Source organism: Mesocricetus auratus, unplaced genomic scaffold (assembly GCF_017639785.1).
Source record: "Mesocricetus auratus isolate SY011 unplaced genomic scaffold, BCM_Maur_2.0 Super-Scaffold_100010, whole genome shotgun sequence".
NCBI classification, from domain to species: Eukaryota; Metazoa; Chordata; class Mammalia; order Rodentia; family Cricetidae; genus Mesocricetus; species Mesocricetus auratus.
Window position 1 is genome coordinate 75,793,523 of NW_024429194.1, and position 18,475 is coordinate 75,811,997.

The 18,475-nt window shown below is 50.6% G+C and overlaps 1 protein-coding gene across 1 annotated transcript in view; it reads right to left on the reverse strand.

The window, feature by feature from the left end:
* The window catches only part of Shank3 (SH3 and multiple ankyrin repeat domains 3), a 57,937-nt gene extending 50,280 nt beyond the window's left edge, over positions 1-7,657 (reverse strand). The window contains 10 exon segments of the mRNA XM_040753971.1: positions 1,884-1,950; positions 2,911-2,988; positions 3,433-3,549; positions 3,632-3,799; positions 3,891-4,042; positions 4,129-4,237; positions 5,798-5,869; positions 6,852-7,055; positions 7,350-7,493; positions 7,496-7,657. Coding sequence (XP_040609905.1) covers positions 1,884-1,950; positions 2,911-2,988; positions 3,433-3,549; positions 3,632-3,799; positions 3,891-4,042; positions 4,129-4,237; positions 5,798-5,869; positions 6,852-7,055; positions 7,350-7,493; positions 7,496-7,639 — 1,255 coding nt within the window. The 5' untranslated portion in view covers positions 7,640-7,657.
* Positions 7,658-18,475: the final 10,818 nt, after the last annotated feature.

Sequence of the window (18,475 nt, forward strand, 5' to 3'; positions counted from 1 at the left end):
TTAGATGAGAGACCAAGCTGAGCAAACCATGTGAAACAGGTTAGTAGGCAGCATCCTCCGTGGCCTCTGCTTTCGTCCCTGCCTTCGAGTTCCTGCCTTCGAGTTCCTGCCTTCATTTCCTACCCTTGACTTCTCTTCATGAAGGAGTATGATTGCGATATGTATGCTGCAATAAACCATTTCCTCCCCAAATTGTTTTTGGTCATAGTGTTTTATCACAACAATAGAAGCCTAACTAGGACAGGCTGTGATAGTAAAATGTGTGACCGTGTATAGTTACAAGAGCAGATGACACAGATGCCCACTATCCTCAGCAATGTTGGGCCTAACCCCAACTGAGCAAGCACACTCGGGTAAAACGGCAGTGCGCTTCAGCTGGTGACCCACAGAATCCTAGAGTGAGGGGCAGAGGAATATTCCTATGTCTCATCCTAGATAGTGTACAAGTCCCTCGTCTCTTGCAAAATCAGCTACAAACAGGCCACATCCTAGAATTCAGCCCCTTCCAGGATCAAATGCTATAAGAGACCAAGGTGAAAAGAAGATGCAATAACTATGACACTTATGACAAAATGAGGCACCACGGATGTCAGCAATTCTCTCAAGATTAGACAATCAGGCAAAACAAAGACCCCAAACATCCATCCACAAGCAAGGTGATCCCAGAAAATACCATCTCTGATATTGTCAGACTCAACCAAACTGTAGCTGTTGCTTACGTCCATATCAACCCAAAAAACTATACCCTGATCTTTCTACCTTAACCTGGGCGCAGCTTTATATCATGGATCATGAACTCATTCAGCACTGCTGCAGTATCTCTCTTGGGGAAGTCACTTGCCCTCAGTTCCACCACCATTATGACCCCACATTGCAAGGTTGCAGGGGCGTATAACCAAGCCTTATTCACAGAGAGCGGCTCAAAGAAGAGCCCCAACCATGAAACTGGCTTCAATCTTAACCCCATCCAAAGTGAAACCCCCAGGCCAGACTGTCATAGAACTGGGGAATATTCTAACCTTAATGCTAGCTCTAGCCCTTTGTTGCCCAATGTCACCACAAACTGAAACAAGAAATGGGGACACTTCAAGTAACACTCACAGAAGAAAGAGGAGCCTGGGGCTCCATGTTCCAGAAAGAATCACACGCAGAAAAGTCTATCCAGAACATTAAGGGATCCCTATGGCGAGGTTTTGCTGTAGCCAGACAGCAACCCTTTGCTGGAAGAGGGGCCTGCAGTACCCTGCAGGCTTACTCACCTGTACCCAGGATGAGTCAGCCTGGCTCCAGAAGCAAACACACATGCACACACCACACCGCCCCCTCTCTCACACACACACACATGCACGCACGCACGCACGCACGCACAGAAGCATAGGCTGGACCCTTCTGCCTGGCAGGCTTGAAGCTAACACTACACATACAGCTTCTGTTCCTCCTCCAAGGGCTTATACATATGCCAAGTCTCTTTTATGCGCTACCTGCTGGGAGCTCAAATCCTCTGGCAAAGTAGATAGCCACAAGCCTTATTCCCACTTAAACCTTCACCCTCACCATTGTGTTTTGTTCTCTCCACAGGTATGTTCATGGGATCTTGTCACATAGGAAGCTAAACACAGCCCTAGTACCTAACAGGGGAGTACAGACCCCGATCTAAATGTCAACCGCTAGACCCAGTGCTATCACAGCCTAGAGCCCAGACCTGCCCTCAGGCCCTATCCAAAAAATTCTGTTCGGACCACACAGGCCATTTTTCATCATATTCCCCAAGTCTGCAAGGGTCAGTAGCAGACAACTGTCTTGGAGTATGGGGGCCCTGTTACACCACCACTGCTTACAACCACAGTACATTCAGGAAGGATCTATGGGTGGGCAGAACTCACCGACATCCGAGTCTTTGTGGGTCTTGATTACCTCAGCAAGCTCAAAGTTCCCTGCGATGATTGCCACCTGGGAGAAAGAAGCCAACACATGGAGGGCACGTAGGGAGTCTCAGCAACCAGGTTTGACCCCGCCCCAGGGGCTCCTACTGGAACTCTCCCAAAGTCACCCTTCTCTCAAGTCAATGTCTACTGGGACATCGCTTCTAATGAACAAGGGACAGGATACCAGTAACTAGGGTTGGTTCACTGCCCTCATCCGCCTAAGTCCGAGGGTGCTTCTGGAACACAAGGCTTAGAGTTAAAACATGAGCAGATCTGCACACACCACAGAACTTTTAATCTGCCCCTCTATGCAGCCATGATTCCTATTATCAACCCTGGCCTCACAGCTTTTCGGCCCTCTTTCTTCCTGTGTCCCCAAACCTGGACATCTAATAGACCGTGATATATCTACTTCCAGATGCGCCCAAAATTTTCAACCTCTGCCTCATACTCCTAGACACAACCATGGCAGCTTGCCTTTCTGACATTCTCAGGGAATAACAAGACACCCCCTTCATGGTCCATAAATTCCCATGATACCCTCAACTCCTCCAAAACTCCAGGCCACAGAGATGATAGTTACCTGGCTACCCAGTGCCAACCAGCCTGGCAGACTAACGACTCTGAAATATGGCCTGGGTCAAGTCAGGGAGAGTAGTCGTCACACACCCCTCTCGGTTTTGTCCTCCACACTTATGACTGCTTCCGGGGACTCAGGCCCACCACACAGCCTTTCTGTCCTCTCCAGTTGACCCTTCTCCAGAGTCCTGGAGTCATGGCATTTATCCACGGGAGGAGGACAGAGGCAACCACCACCCCAAACACTCCCTCAAATCCTGGGCACCACACCAGTCCACACACAGTTCCACCCGCGGCGGCAATCCTGAGAGTGAACACTCCCTTCTTGCCTTCTGAAGAAGAATCCAGGTTCAAAGTCAGTGGGACACACAAGCGACCCCCGGGGCCAGCCTTACACTTCCTGTACCTGGAAGGCTGTCTGGCTGTTGTAATTGCGGACGTCCTTGTTGGCACCACGGAACAGCAGGACACGAGCACAGCTTTCCTGTTGGGGGGGCAGCAACAATCACACTGGGCAGCAGGAAAGGCAGGCGTGCAGGGCACAGGAATAATCTCACTGGGCAGCAGGAACCATGCCAGGTACACACATTAAAAATGCACGCACCGGTGTGCAGAGCACAGGGGCCACTCACACCCAGAGCCGCACACAGAGCGGTACACCGGGGCTAAGTAGGACTGTGTAAGCAGTTCTCATCCGAGAGCTAGTTGTTAAGAACATCCACACGGACGTTTCGACACGTGTGTTCAGAGAACAGACGTGTTTAAGTAGGCCAGCCAGTAACTGCACACAGAACACACACAGGGAGTGTCACACAGGCGGGGATGTACGGGTCACCTGTGTGCAGGCACACACACACACACGAAGTCACACTTCGCCACTCACAGGAAGCCTGAATGAACCTGCAGAGGGGTGAGACTCGAGGAGTACCTGGTTGTAGAGGGCACAGATGTGCAAGGCTGTGTTACCCGAGGCATTCTGGGCACCCATGTTGGCCCCATAGAAGAGCAAGTGCTCCAGGTGCTGCACATGTCCGAAGCGGCAGGCCTGAGGAGAAGAGCTATGCTGAAGCACCCCCCCAGACAGAGGCACACGGCCTGGACCCAGCCCAGGCCCGCTGATCGCTCACCTGGTGGATCTCTTGCCAGCCATTCTCATCAGTGGTCCCCAGTTGTGCATGATCATGGAGAAGCAGCTCGCAGCAGAGGGCATCCCCGCCCCCTAGGGCACTATGGTACAGGGGCGTCAGGCCGCGGCTGTCCTTGTAGTCAGGTGAAGCCCCCAGGTCCAGCAGGGTCTGAGAGTAAGGCACCTCAGGATCCATGCCAGGCCCAGCTTTCTGCGTGAGCCCATGAGTCCCTCCAGACCGGGATCTTGCCCTCACTAACCGTCAATGCCCCTGCGTTCCGCTGGCGGGTGGCACAGTGGACAGCTGTTAGCCCATCTCGGGTTCGGAAGTCCAGATGAGCGCCGCCATTCCGAAGAACCTTCAGGAGGTCAGTGGCATTGTCCAACTGTGCGGCAAGGCTCAGAGGGCACTCTGGGTTCGGAGACAAATGAAAGTTAGGGTCCCAGCTGCTCAAAACACACAAACAAACAAACAAACAAAAAGCCCCCTCTTCTCACCTCCTGAGTCAGGGTCATGGAAATTGGGGTCCAGCCCCTTGTCCAGCAGACGGGCCACCTTGTCTGTGCTGTGTAGCTGGACATAGTCCATGAACTTCTTCAGGTTTGCCTAGAACACCAGCCATCCCAGTCAGCTAGGTGCCACGGTCATGGTCATCTTACCATCACCCCCTTCCTCCAGCAAGCTCCCGACCACCTGTAAGGCACACACTGTCCCTAACCCCAATCTGTCTAACCTGCCATCTGGCTTGCCCATCCTTAACCTATACTCTCATCAACTCTAGCTCCACCTTGGCTAGACCCATGGGCTTTCAAAGTCCTTCTTTGCAAACCCACAACAGCTGCCAGCCTGAGCCTGGCCACTTTCGTCACAGCCAGGTCACCTTAGTCACAGACCCCTATTGAGTCCCTTCCCTCAGCCTGAAAGAGCACTGAGTCCATTCTGATAGGAGTCAAATACTAACAACTCTAGTCTCATTGCTCTGGCCATGGAGCAACCAAAACATGTCTTTGCCTCTTCATTCTTCACCCAGCAAAGCCTCACTAGCCTTGTCTGGTGGCATAGATGCCCTACACACAGGGCAAGGTGTCCCAGTCCAGGTATCTAGAAACAGCGTGTAGCGTAGAAAGGAGAGGGTGCCTTGTGGACCAGTATCATGGGGTCAGGGTGATGGAACCAGCGGAAAAAAAAATATGTGAATCATCTAGGATGAACCTTAGGACAGCCTCGAGGTAACAGAGGAAGAGGGTAGGGACAGCTGGACCCCAGGCAAGTAAGAGGACAGGGATGCAGTGAGAAGTTTGGATTCATCTGAAACACAGACAAGACTCACTGAAAAGCAAGTCACTCGCGTCTTGTGGGCCCCTGAGAAAAGACACAGAGAACCCACGGTGACAGGGTCACACAACACACAAGGGCCAATGGAGGGAGTCAGACACATCTCTGATGTGGTCTCTGCCCAACAAGAGTCAGGGCCACTGACTGTCACCTTTCCTGGGGCAGTGCAAAAGTCTGTCACAGAAGTCTAAGGATCTAGGACCATAGGTGTGGTCACAAAGACCCTTTCTGAAACTCCAGAGACCATCAATGAAGTTCCCACAAGCAAATTCCTATTGGCCCACAAAGTTGGGGGACTTGGTAAAGGACTATGACACCCACCTTGCCCCCTGGACACCCACAGAAGTGTAGGACTCCTTCAAAAAAACAAAAAAGCAAATGGAGTCAGGCCCGCCTGGGAGTTCAGCCCAGAAGAAAAGACACCATACAGGTGTACCCAGGCCACAGAGGGCCTACCTAGGCAGATCTGGGCCAGCTTCACTGGGCAGTCACAGCAGGTGACTCAACCCCCCTGCCTCACCTGTAAAATGAGGTAGCAAATCCCTCCTAGTAGAGAAATCATGGGAGATTTCATTCACTGGACCTCTTGCCCTCATGGTCAACACATTGAAAGCTTATTTGCTTCCTCTCCCCCAGTTTCAAACAACACACTCACCCCTATACCAGCAAAACACTGATTTAACTGGAACCTACCACTGGACCAGTCATGGGCACGGAGCCTGTGCCCAGCCCGGGACCAGGTCCTGAAACCCTCTCCAGGGAAAGCAGGCCGGGCCAAGGCAGAAGAGGGGCAGTGGTCATGGGAAGTCCCTCCAATGGTTGCCTCGTTACCTTTGTGTGTAGCTTTGCAAACTGCTTGTCATCTATGAGGTTCTGGGCATAAACTCTCCGCTTGTATCGAAACTGCTCGGATAAAAGAAAAGATGGAGAAAAGGTACCCACACAGGTCCAGTGAGCAAGTGCTGGTGGCCACCACCTCATGCTGCTCAGTGCTCGCCACCCTCCTGCCCACACTTTCACTGCCACACAGCCAGACACACGCTCACAGACCGGACAGACAACAACTGACAGCTACTGACCACCCCACTACACAGAAACGATGTCCAGAAGACGGTACTCGGCCAACTCATGACCTGGCAGGCCTGCAGCCTGTCTGTCTCATTCCCACCACCAGGTCTTGGAAAACTCCACTGCTCTCCCAAGATCTGAAACTAAGCTTTTATTCCTAGACACTTCCTCTCCAAGTAGAAAAAACCCAATTCCTGGTTCTACCATGAGAATCGGAACAACTTTGACCTTGGTACACACACACACACACACACACACACACACACACACACACACACACACAAGACCTTCCAATCTGGACTCAATCTCCATCCTGGGAATGGCAACTCAAATCACCTTTATGTATCATAAATGGTGCTAATATTTTGGGCCAACCTCAGAAGACTTGGGGGTGAGAGGCAAGAGACAAACGTGCACACCGTAACACTGTTCACACCACATGACCCTTAAGGCACTCACTCCTTCTCACACTCGCCCCCCCAGCAGTCAAACGGCTCACACCACACATGCTGAGCGCATGTGCTGCAGGTGCTCACTGTGTGCTGTAGACACATTGCCTGCTGCAAGCGCTCTACACACTGTTCTCCACGCTTAAGCTGCAACACACCACTTAGCACACACGCAGCTCACACTTCACCCTACCCACTGCACTCGGTGTACCCACCTCTGGCTATCAGCACACTGCTCAGGCTGCACACAGCCCCCCACCGCTCCTGCTGCCAACTCCTCCCGGCCTGCCCTTCATTGCTCCAGCCACGGAGCTCAAAGATCACACCCAGTGCGCTCCATTCCACCCCCACCCTGGTCTGCCCAGCACCTCCAGATAGGGCAGGGGCGTGTCCAGGTTAGGCGGGTAGTCCTGTAAGAGCCGCTCTTCATCCAGGAACTTGCCGGCGCGACCCCGGGAGGGCGGCTGGAATAGCCCGTAGTTGAGCGCGTCCTGAAGGCTGTGGTTGAGGGCGCAGAGCACACGCTGCTTGGCGGCCCACACGGGCGCGGTTGGGTCCAGACGCAGGCACTTCTGCAGCGGAGCGAGTCGTGAGCCCGGACCTGCGAGCGCAGGGAACCGCGCCCCGGGCCCCGCTTGGAGGGCTAGTTGGGGAGCAAGATCGGGGACCCCGCGCCACGGCGCCGAGGCCGAGGCCCCGCCCCGGGGCTGGGCTTCCAGGGCCCCGCCCCGGTGATGGGGAGGGTCCCGCGGAGGCGGCGGGGGAGGGGCGAGTGGCCGCGGCCGGGGGTCCTGGCGCAGGGCGCGCCCGGCGGGGGTCACCGCTAGCGGGCTACACAGGGGTACGGCGAGATCGCGAGGGCTCACCGTTTGTTGCAGGTCCGGGATGCCGACGCGCACGACCACGGCGCTGGCCCCGGGGCCGTCCATCCCGGTGCTAGCGCCGGGGCCCGGACTATTGCCGGCGGAGAGAGGAGCGCACGGGGATTCCGCGCGGCGCCCTGGCCCCCCCCCTGACCCCCCTCCGGAGCCCCGCCGACCGCGCTACGCGGGAGGGGGCCGGGGGGGGCCGGGGCCGGGGCCAGCGCGGGGGACAGCGGCTCCGGGGGCTCCGCAGGCGCAGCGGCGGCGGCGACGGCGGCACGGTTTAGCTGCATCGGCCCCGGCTTCGAGCGGCGCCTGCCTTCCCCGGGGGCGGGGGCGGCGGGGGGAGGGGGCCCGAGCCCGGAGCGGAGCGGAGGCGGGGAGGGGGCCGCGCCGGAGGCGGGGACGGGAAGCCCAGGGCCGGGAAACTGGGGTCCCCCGCGGGGTCGGGGCGGCGTGGGCGTGTGGTGCAGAGGGCGGGGGCCGGGGGGCCCGCGCGAGGGGGGGTGGCTGTCGAGGGGGAGTGGCTGACACAGCGGGGGGGTGGCACGCCGCGCTTCCGCTGCAGGCGAGCGTCGCAGACCACTGTACTAGGGTGACGGAGGGTTCTGGAGCCGGGTGAGGGACCTTTACGCGTCGGGGCAAGAGGACCACAGGCTGACCGAGAGGGAGAGACAAGCAGGAAAATTGGTGTCCCGGGGTGGAAATCTCCCCAGTCTGCCGACCCCACTCCAGACCCTAAGGAGGTGGTGGGATCAGCCGGGGCACCGTGCTGGGTGGGAATCGGAGGGCCGCAGACCCCAGGCTCGAGCAGGGCGGAGCTGCTGTGCCACGGAGGCGCCCCCCCAAATCAGCCCTTCTAACCGCACCCAGGGTGTTCCTCTCGGCCCCCACCGCAACCGAGTTTGGGGAGTCTGTCCGGACTCTGCGGTTTCCCCCACCTTGACTGGCCCAACCCTGCAGCTGGTCGCCCCCTCCCCGTCACCTTAGCGACAGTAGGATGGGGGCGCGACCTACGAGGAAGGGCTTAGGGGAGGGGGCGCCACTAGTCTCCACCTGCGACGGGGAACTGAATTTTAGTTTCACACGTTGTCGTGGCAACGCGGGAGGGGGTGACGAGTGGGCGGGGAGGGGAGCGCTGCGAGTGAACCAACTCAGGCGCCGCCCGCGTGGCGTGCCAGCCTTAGCCCGGCGCTGCCTCGGAAGTGCCCAACGCGCGGGGACCCCGCTCCCAAGGCCCAAAACGGTGCAGCCCGTGAATGGTTGAATTGCCCTACTAACACTAGGGTCTAGTCCTGCCTTCTGCACTCTCCCACCTACCTTGACTTACACCCCACCCCCTAACGGCCCCAGAGAGCCACTCATCGCTGGCGGCACACACTGGACAGCTTTTGCGGAGCAGCCTGGCCGGGAACTCTGCCAGTGGTAGAAAGCGTCCCCTCAGCCCCAGCCTCCCCAGCCCTCTCCATGAGCAGCCCTGGATCGCCCACAAAACTGGTTATTCCTGAACATCCCAGGAATAACCTTGGACCGCCCTGGTCCCATACAACATAGAGCCTAGCCTCACCAGATCCCACCCCCTGAGCACCCGGTTCACCTTAGACGTGCCCTCACCCCACACAGAACAGTGATTGGTTAGACTTCCCCAAGAAACAACCTGCACTCCACCGATCCCTCACCCTCCTAAAGTGTTTCGTGACTCCATACAGGGCCTTCTGACCAATCCAAACCCCTCCATGGACCACCTGGGTCACTCCCGCATCACTACCCTTGAGGAACAATCTCTCCCTTCACAAGAGCCACTTACCGGGCAGAGCTAAGTCTCCAGCGCTTCTGTGCCTCTGGTCCCTGCTGCCCTCAAGCCTGGGTGGGCCCTCAGCGCTGGAGGAAGTGAAGCCCCAGTAGGCCCTGACCTCCAAGCCCCTCCCAAGGTCTGACTGAGTGGTGCAACGTAGGGTACTCTAGGGGCTAGGGCAGGATGTAAGAGGGGCAGGGGCAGGAAAGAGCCTCTCATATCTCCAGGAAGCACCTTGGGAAGCTCAGGGCTGGGTTTCCTGTGTCCTGGCCCAGAGAGGAAACTCTGCTTCCTGGCCCGGGAGTCTCCACCATCTTCCTCTCTTGCCTCTTTCCTATCTGCCTTGACCTAGGCCTCCGACTCCCTCTGCCTAAACCCAATCCCTCCCATCAATAACTCCACCCACCTTTATTTTCAGCCTCCCTTTCCCCTAAACTAGCTGCCTGCTGGCGGGAAATGATGGCCAAAATCCACAGTGATGAGACTGAAATGGAGGGATCCTATGCCCTCAATCAGGCGACAGGCCAGCTTTGGACACTCCATAAAACTTGTCTCGACCTGAGCGGACCCAGAGCCCTGGGTCTTACCCTTTGGGCTTGCTGTTCCAAACTGGACCTCATGGGAGCCGTTGAGTCTCCTCTGACAACTCCCTTGCTGGGTGACTCTTAACTATCCTTGTAGCCTTTGTTGCTTTGGGGAGAAAGTCTCACCTTTTGCTAACTGGCTGCCTGCACACTGGTAGTCTCTTGAGCATCCCTGGCTGCTGCCTTTCCTCATGTCCAGCAGACCACATCTCCAGGCAAGATGACACTTTGCCTGGCAATGCCGTCAAATACTGGTGCATTTTGCTTACTTCTTTACCAGGGTCAAAATTCTGGAAAGATCTTATTTTGACCATCCAAACATACTTCTTCACCACCTTCCCGTGCACTTTCAGCTACAGTTTCAAGAGATTTGGGGGTGGAGGAAGATTTGTGACTACTGCATCCAGAATAGTGCATAGCACGTAGATTGGGAGCAAACGTGTAACTATAGTCCTCAGCCCACTGCCATGCAGCTCCAAGTATCCACTGCTTAAACGTTCCCTGGAGACATGACCCTTCCACATCTTAAGTATATATACTCTGGCCCTCTGGTTGACCTCACGCGGCCTGTATGCTCCTCTGTGTGCTAGTCCACCTCACTTCCACCTCAGGAGGTATCCCTTCCTTCCATCCATCACTCCTGCACATGTCTCCCTCTTGTCACTCCGTCACTGGCTTGTCCCCTAGGTTACCAAATACATGGACCTCTTGCTGAAAGTCTCACGGGCATACTTCTGCCCAACCTAACCTGTCTCCTTCTGAAGCTCTCCTTGGGTTTCCATAGTATCAGGAGGCTCCACACTCATCTAGAGGAGGGCATCTCCCAGATGCCTTCCTCTCCCAGATGGTCTGCGTCTCTCCCTTTGTGACCTACCTCACCTCATGCTTCTTGACCCAGTACTCTGTTCTGCACTAACCTGGTTTCTCTTTTGTAAAGCTGCCATTGTCTTTCGACACACTGTAATTCCTTTATTCGTTGCTTAGCATCTCTTTCCCTGCCAGAAGGTGGGATTCCTGTAGAGACAGGTCTTCTTAGCCTCTCTGATTCTGTTGTGTCCGAGCCCCGGCACACAGCACAGCTCAGTTTGTTTACTAAGTAAGTAAGCCAGAGATTAAACTGTCATCTACAAGATTGCACCCAATTTAAGCTCAGACCTCCTCGCTGTGGAGCAGATGAAACTTCAAGTGCTAGGTTGACTACAAGCTGTCCTGATCCTGTGTGTGTGTGTGTGTGTGTGTGTGTGTGTGTGTGTGTGTGTGTGTGTGCGCGCGCGCGGTTTCTAGTGCCCCTGGTTATGTAATATCTAAAGGTATATTCATATCCTTTGTCACCTTGAGTCTGGTTTTTCTTGTTCCAGGAATCGGAATCTCTGTAGATTTAGCTTTTTTGGTTTTGCTTTATGTTGTCTGAGATAGAGTCTTGCTATGTGTCCCAGGCTGCCTCAGACTTACCATCAGCACATCAGTCTCTGAGTTTTGGGGGTTTGCTCATCTCTTTTCTTTCATCTTACACTATTATGTTTCTCTCTGCATTTCTCTTCATTCTTGCTAAACTCACTGGGCTGGGCATTCTGATTCATCTCCAGTTTTCCCTTTTCTCTAAATTCCTCACAGGCATGCAGCACTGCCAATTTCCCATTATCATTTGAGTTAGAGTCTTGATATGTAATGCTTTTACTTTGTTTTGTTCTGATTTTCTGGTGTCATATGTTCTGGCTCAGGAATTACAGGAATGTTTATTTATGTTTTCAAATGTTTGCTGTATTTTTTTGCGGACTAACTTTTTTTGTTGTTGTTTTGGTTGGTGTGTTTGAGCGTTTTGTTTTGTCTTCAAGACAGGATCCCTCTGGTAGCTCTGGCTGTCCTGGGACTTGCTTTGTAGGCCAGGCTGACCTTGAACTCACTGAGATCCGCCTACCTCTGCCTCCCATAAAGGTGTGAGCCACCACTGCCCAGCGTAAACTAACTCTTCCTGTCAGAAAAGATGGTCTGAACAATACCAATATTTGTGCAGTTTGTAAAGATTTTCCTTGTATCCTGATGCTGAAGGAGGAAAAATGGCACATTCTGGGTCAAATTGGACTACCTAATGAGATTACATCTCAGAAACCAAAGCAAGTCAGGCATGGTGGTATACAGGTGGTTCACTGAGTTCAAAACCAGCCTGATCTACTGAGTGTGTTCCAGGACCACCTAATGAGATTACATCTCAGAAACCAAAGCAAGTCAGGCATGGTGGTATACAGGTGGTTCACTGAGTTCAAAACCAGCCTGATCTACTGAGTGTGTTCCAGGACAGCTAAGGCTACATGACAAACCCTGTCTCAGGGGCAGTTGGGGGGGGGGGCGTGAACTAGAGAGATGGCTGAGCAACTAAGAACACTTACAACCCTTGGAAAGGACCCAGTTCAGTTCCCAACACCAATGATCTGAAACTCCTGTTCCAGTGGTTCGGATGCCCTCTTCTGGCCTCTGTAAGCACTGCATGCATTCAGTGGACATACATAAAATGCAAGCAAAAACACTCCTACACATAAAATTGTTTAAAAATCTTTCCTTTATCTGGGCGTTGGTTGCGCCTGCCTTTAATCCCAGCACTTGGGAGGCAGAGGCAATCGGATCTCTGTGAGTTTGAGACCAACCTGGTCTACAAGAGCTAGTTCCAGGACAACCTCCAAAGCCACAGAGAAACCCTGTCTCGAAAAGCCAAAGAAACAAAACAAAAATCTTTCCTTTAAGTTTTGTGAGCGTTGTTTGTTTTGTTTTGTTTTTCTTTTTTGGTTTTTTTTTTTTTTTTTGAGACAGGGTTTCTCTGTGTAGCTTTGCAGACTATGCTGACCTTAAACTCACAAAGCTCCTCCTACCTCTGCCTCCCAAGTGCTGGGATTACTAAAGACCTGCACCACCACCACCAGACTCAGTGAGTACTTCTTTAGACTTCATCATATGTTGACAAGTTTCTTTACTGTTGTTTCTTGCTGCTCACTCTCTAATCTCTCTGGGGCCTAAATTATCTTCTTGAAAGTACATTCCTGCCGGGCGTTGGTGGTGCACGCCTTTAATCCCAGCACTCGGGAGGCAGAGGCAGGCGGATCTCTGTGAGTTCGAGACCAGCCTGGTCTACAAAGTGAGTTCCAGGACAGCCTCCAAAACAATACAGAGAAACCCTGTCTCGAAAAACCAAACCCCCCCCCAAAAAAAGAAAGTACATTCATTCCTTAGAGATTTCCCGGGACTGTCTTGCAATGAATGGCAAATGCTTTGTCTTTCTTTGACATGTCTCACTTTGCCCTTGCTCTTGTCTTGTTTTGATTTTGTTTGAAATTTTAAGATTTATTTTATTAATTATGTGCATATGTGTGTAGGTTTGTGCCTGTGAGCATAGGTGCCTCAGAGGCCAGAAGGTGGCCGTGAGCCTCCCCAAACTCAAGTCCCCTACAATAGCAGAACACACAATCACTGAGCTGTCTCTCCAGCCCCATTAAGGTTTATGAGACAGGGTATGATGATTTGAATGAGAGTGATTCCTATAGGCTCATAGATTTGAATCATTGGTCAGCACCAAGTGGCACTATTTGAAAGGATTAGGAGGTGTGGCCTCGTTGAAGGAAGTATGTCACTGACTGGTGGGCTCTGAGGTTTCAAAAAGCCCATTCCAAGGCCAGAGCCTGTCTCTTGCTGCTGCTTTGAGATCCAGATGTAGAACTCTCAGCTGCTTCTCCAGCCCTATGTCTGCCTGTCCCATCATGCTTCCTGCCATCATGACAACAGGCTAAACCTCTGACACTGTAAGCCATTAAATGCGTTCTTTTGTAAATGTTGCCATGGTCATGGTGTCTCTTCACAGCAACAAGACACAAAGACACAGAGTCTTAACCATACAGCCCCGGCTAGCCTCAAACTAGCAATCCTTCTGCCTCAGCCTCAGTGAATGGATTACAGATCTATACCGCCATGCTTACAGATATGTAACACCTTCACCTTTTGTCTTAGTTAGGGTTTCTATTGCTGAGACAAAACACAATGACCAAAAAACAAGTTGGAGAGGAAAGGGTTTATTTGGCTTACACTTCCACATTTCTGTTCATCGATGAAGGAAGTCAGGACAGGAACTCAAACAGGACAGGGTCCTGGCAGCAGGAGCTGATGCAGAGGCCATGGAGGGGAGCTGCTTACTGGCTTGCTCAGCCTACACTCTTATAGAACCCAGGACCAGCAGCCCAGGGTGGTACCGCCCACCATGGGCTGGGCCCTCCCCCACTGATCACTAAATGAGAAAATGCCTTACAGCTGGATCTCATGGAGGCATTTCCTCAGCGGAGGCTCCTTCCTCTAATGACACTAGCTTGTATCAAGTTGACACACAAAACCAGCTAGCCAGTGTACCCTTATTTTTTGAATGACAACTGAGCCAATATACAACCCTAAACTGATAGTTATTCTCCTCAAATTGTTTGAGGTCTTTTGTGGATCGAACCCAGAGCTTCATGCTTGCTAAGCAACGCTCTACCACTGAGCTACATCACCAGCCCACGTTGAAGCATTTTTCTTTCCTCACCTGTGTGTTACAAGATAGTTTTTGCAATTCTGAGTCCTTTAACAGTAATTCTCTCTTTAACTGTATTTAATTTGCTACCAATCCTATTTGTAGTATACTATCTGTAATTTTTAGTTTTAGAAGCTCCACATGGTACCTTCTGTAAACTTCATGTTCTTTGTAATTTTTTTTTTTGGTTTTCACTTAACTCAGTTTTGAAGTTTCTTTCATTCTTAGTCTTTTCAAACGTATCTATCTTAAATTTTTGTTTTATTATGTGACATTTTGGTGAAAAGCTGCTCTACTCTGCCTTTGGGACTTCTGCAGTATCTTACTGTGACAGGTAGATTCAGGGAAGGTTTGATGGTTCAGGGTTGTAAGTTCATACCAGCTTGGATTTACGTGAGAATCCTGAGGAATCCAGATGTGTTCCTTTAGAGGAGGTCCCACTAGCCCAAGATATCATTTATGTGTCCTTGAGGAACACAAAGGATAATCTAGTTCCCACTCCAAAACTAGTAGAGGGAGGCAATGGTTACTATTTCATACACGGAGAGAGACTTTTTCTCCAGATCTTGACAAAGCTTTAGAAGAACTGCTTGAGTTAAAAAGAAATGAGTAACAGCAATTATGTTGGGCACTTAACACGCCATTTTGAGTTTATTACATGTATGAACTCATTCAGTGGTTACGGAATCACTGTGCAAATCACTGTTGTCTTCATTTCACAAACAAGATTAAGTAAGTCGCCTCAAAGACAGAGACAGCAGAGCAGCCAGTGGGAGCTATTTGTGGCAGTACAAGCCTGAATCCAGCACTCTTTGGGGTGGAGCAGGAAGAATTCCCAGTCAGCCTGGACTCCGTATACCTGAGACTAGGGAGTTGGGAGCCGAAAGAACATACTGGGAGAGACAGGAGGAGGGGAAAAGAAAGAAAAAGAAGGAGGGGAGAAGAGAGAGAGAGAGGAAGCACATTTTGCTTATCTGTGGCTGTGACTATTTGAGTGTCTTGTTATTGTTCTATTGTTGTGAAGAGACAATGTGACAAGGCAACTTATAAAAGAAAGCACTTGCCGGGTGTTGGTGGCGCACGCCTTTAATCCCAGCACTCGGGAGGCAGAGGCAGGCGGATCTCTGTGAGTTCGAGACCAGCCTGGACTACCAAGTGAGTTCCAGGACAGCCTCCAAAGCCACAGAGAAACCCTGTCTCGAAAAACCAAAAAAAAAAAAAAAAAAAAAAAAAAGAAAGCACTTAACTGGAGGATTGCTTACAGGTTTCAGTGGGTTTGTTATTGAAACAGGCTCTCTCTGCATAACCCTGCTTGTCTTGGAACTCACTATGTAGACTAGGCTGTCATTGAATTCACAGAGAACAGAGATCTGCCTGCCTCTGCCTCCCAAGTGCTGGGATCAAAGGCAATCAAACAGTTTTAATTTTTTAGGTTCCTGAATAATTTCATTTCTGATTTCAGTGTCAAAAAGAATGCTTATGCTTTGCCTCAGGGGTGTCAGGTTGCTCAGAAACCTTTTTTAGAGTTTGAAGGTATATTTCAGTTAGTAGAATGTTTGCCTAGTATGTGTGAGACCTGAGGTTCAATCCTAGCACCACAAAAAAGAAAAAAGTTAAATCTCTCTCTCTCTCTCTCTCTCCCTCCCTCCTTCCCTCCCTCCCTCCGCCCCCCCCCATCTCTGTACTGGGAATCAATCCCTTGACCTCATACAAATTAGGCAAGAACTCCGTCACTGAACTACAACCCTGGCCCTCATTTTAAAAGTCTTTAAAAGCTATTATTTATTACATGTATTTAAGGCATGGAGACATGCACGCACCATGACTGAGTATAGAGGTCAGAAAAGAACTCGCAGGAGTCAGTTCTCTTTCACTGTGTGGATCTCTGAGATCGAACTCAGACTTTCAAGCTTGGCAGCAAGCATTTCTGCCCATTGTTCTAGTTTTCTTTCTATTGTGGTAATAAAACGACCAAAACCAGCTGGGAGAAGGGAAAGGTTTGTTTATCTTACACTTGCAGGACTTGATTAATCTCTGGGGAAACTTAGCACAAGGACGGAACACGGCTTCTGGTTCCTCACTGGCTCAGGCTCAGCTAGATTTCTTCTACAGTCCGGGGTCACCCGCCTAGGGATGGCATTGCTCATAGTGGACTGCACCCTCCCACACCAATCATCAATGGAGACGATCTCTCCCAGCTATGGGCACAGGCAAGTCTGATCTGGGCAACTCGTCAGTTGAGGTTGCCTGTTTCCCCATGACTCTGGGTTGTGTCTAGTTTACAATAAAAATGAACCAGGATGCCCATTGAGCCATCTCACCAGCCCCTTTGTAAATACTTTCATACCAAGTGTAGTGGCATACCTGTACCCTAGCACTTGGGAGACTGAGGCAGGATTAGGTTTTTTTGTTTTGTTTTTGGTTTTGGTTTTGGTTTTTTCAGACAATGTTTCTCTGTGGCTTTGGAGGCTGTCCTGGAACTCGCTTGGTAATCCAGGCTGGCCTCGAACTCACAGAGATCCGCCTGCCTCTGCCTGAGGCAGGATTAGTTTAAGACCACCCTAGGGCCGGGCATTGGTGGCGCACGCCTTTAATCCCAGCACTCGGGAGGCAGAGGCAGGCGGATCTCTGTGAGTTCGAGGCCAGCCTGGTCTACAGAGTGAGTTCCAGGACAGCCTCCAAAACAATACAGAGAAACCCTGTCTCGAAAAAACCAAAAAAAAAAAAAAAAGACCACCCTAGGATATATAACAAGACCTTGACTATATATATATATATATATATACACACATATATATATGTATTATATATTAAAATTTGTATAGCATAAAATTTTATTCGGCATGAAAAGAAACATCTAGAAGTGGACAGTGGTGATACATACATATGCACATACTTAATACTACACAACTGCACAATGATACATGGCTAAAATGGAATTTTTATGTTACCATTAACCAACCATCTCCTGTTCCCTTTTCACTGAAGGCCCTAACTACTGTAACTACTGTTCTACTTTCTCACTATGTTTTCCCTATTCTAGGTACATCTCAGCACCAGTTTTTTGAAAGCCTGCCCCTTTACCTTGAATTGCCTTTGCGCTTTTGTTGAAAAAATCAGCTGGCCACATATGTATGCTCTATTTATGGACTCTATTCTTCCATTGATCTATATTTATATACTTTCTTCAACACCACCATGTTTAATTTCTAAAAATCTTATAGTAACATTTGAAACAAGATAGTATAAATCCAGCCACTTTGTTAATTTTTAAGTTGTGTTGGCTAAATCGTAAGTATTTTTAGGACATTATCTTGAGGTTTTTGTTGGACTCCTAACAATGGGAGTGGGAGTGTCTCTGATGCTTTTCCCTGATCATGGGACCTTCTTCCTTCTACTGGGATGCCTAATCCAGCCTTGATAGAAGGATTTGTGCCTAGTCTTGTTGCATCTTGTTATGCCCTGCTCTTTTTCTGAAGGGAAATGGAGGAGGAGTGAATCTGGGGGAGAGGGGAGGTTGGGGGGGTCTGAGAGGAGGGGAGGTAGAGGTCAGAATGTATTGTATAAGAGAAGAATAAAATTTTAAATAAATTTAAAAGGAAACCTAAAATTTTTAAAGTCTAAAATCTGACCTATACACCAAACATTGAAAGTGATTAAAAAAAAAAAAGAGCCGGCGTTGGTGGCACACGCCTTTGATCCCAGAACTCAATAGGCAGAGGCAGGTGGATCCCTGTGAGGTCAGCCTGGTCTACAGAACTAGTTCCAGGACAGCTAGGACTGCTACACAAAGAAACCCTGTCTCAAAAGCAAACACGGTTAAAATATTATTAAGTAAGAGAGCTCTGAATGTCACAGTTTTTGTTTGTTTGTTTTGTTTTGAGATAGTGTCTCTCTTTGTAATCCCAGCTGTTATAGAACTTACTATGTAACCAGGCTGGCCTCGACCTAACAAAGATCCACCTGTCTCTGCCTCCCTAGTGCTGGAATTAAAGGTGTGTGGGACATGCCCAGCCTCATGAGTGTTTTTTACTTGGATGATGATTTCTGGTTTAATTTGGGATACTTTGGGATGATATTTCCTCCGTGTTTGTAATAGTCTTTGACAAGATTAGAAATAAAATGTCTTCCTAATTTTATTATTTACTTTTTTATTATTTATTTATTTATTTTTTGGCTTTTTGAGACAGGGTTTCTCTGTATT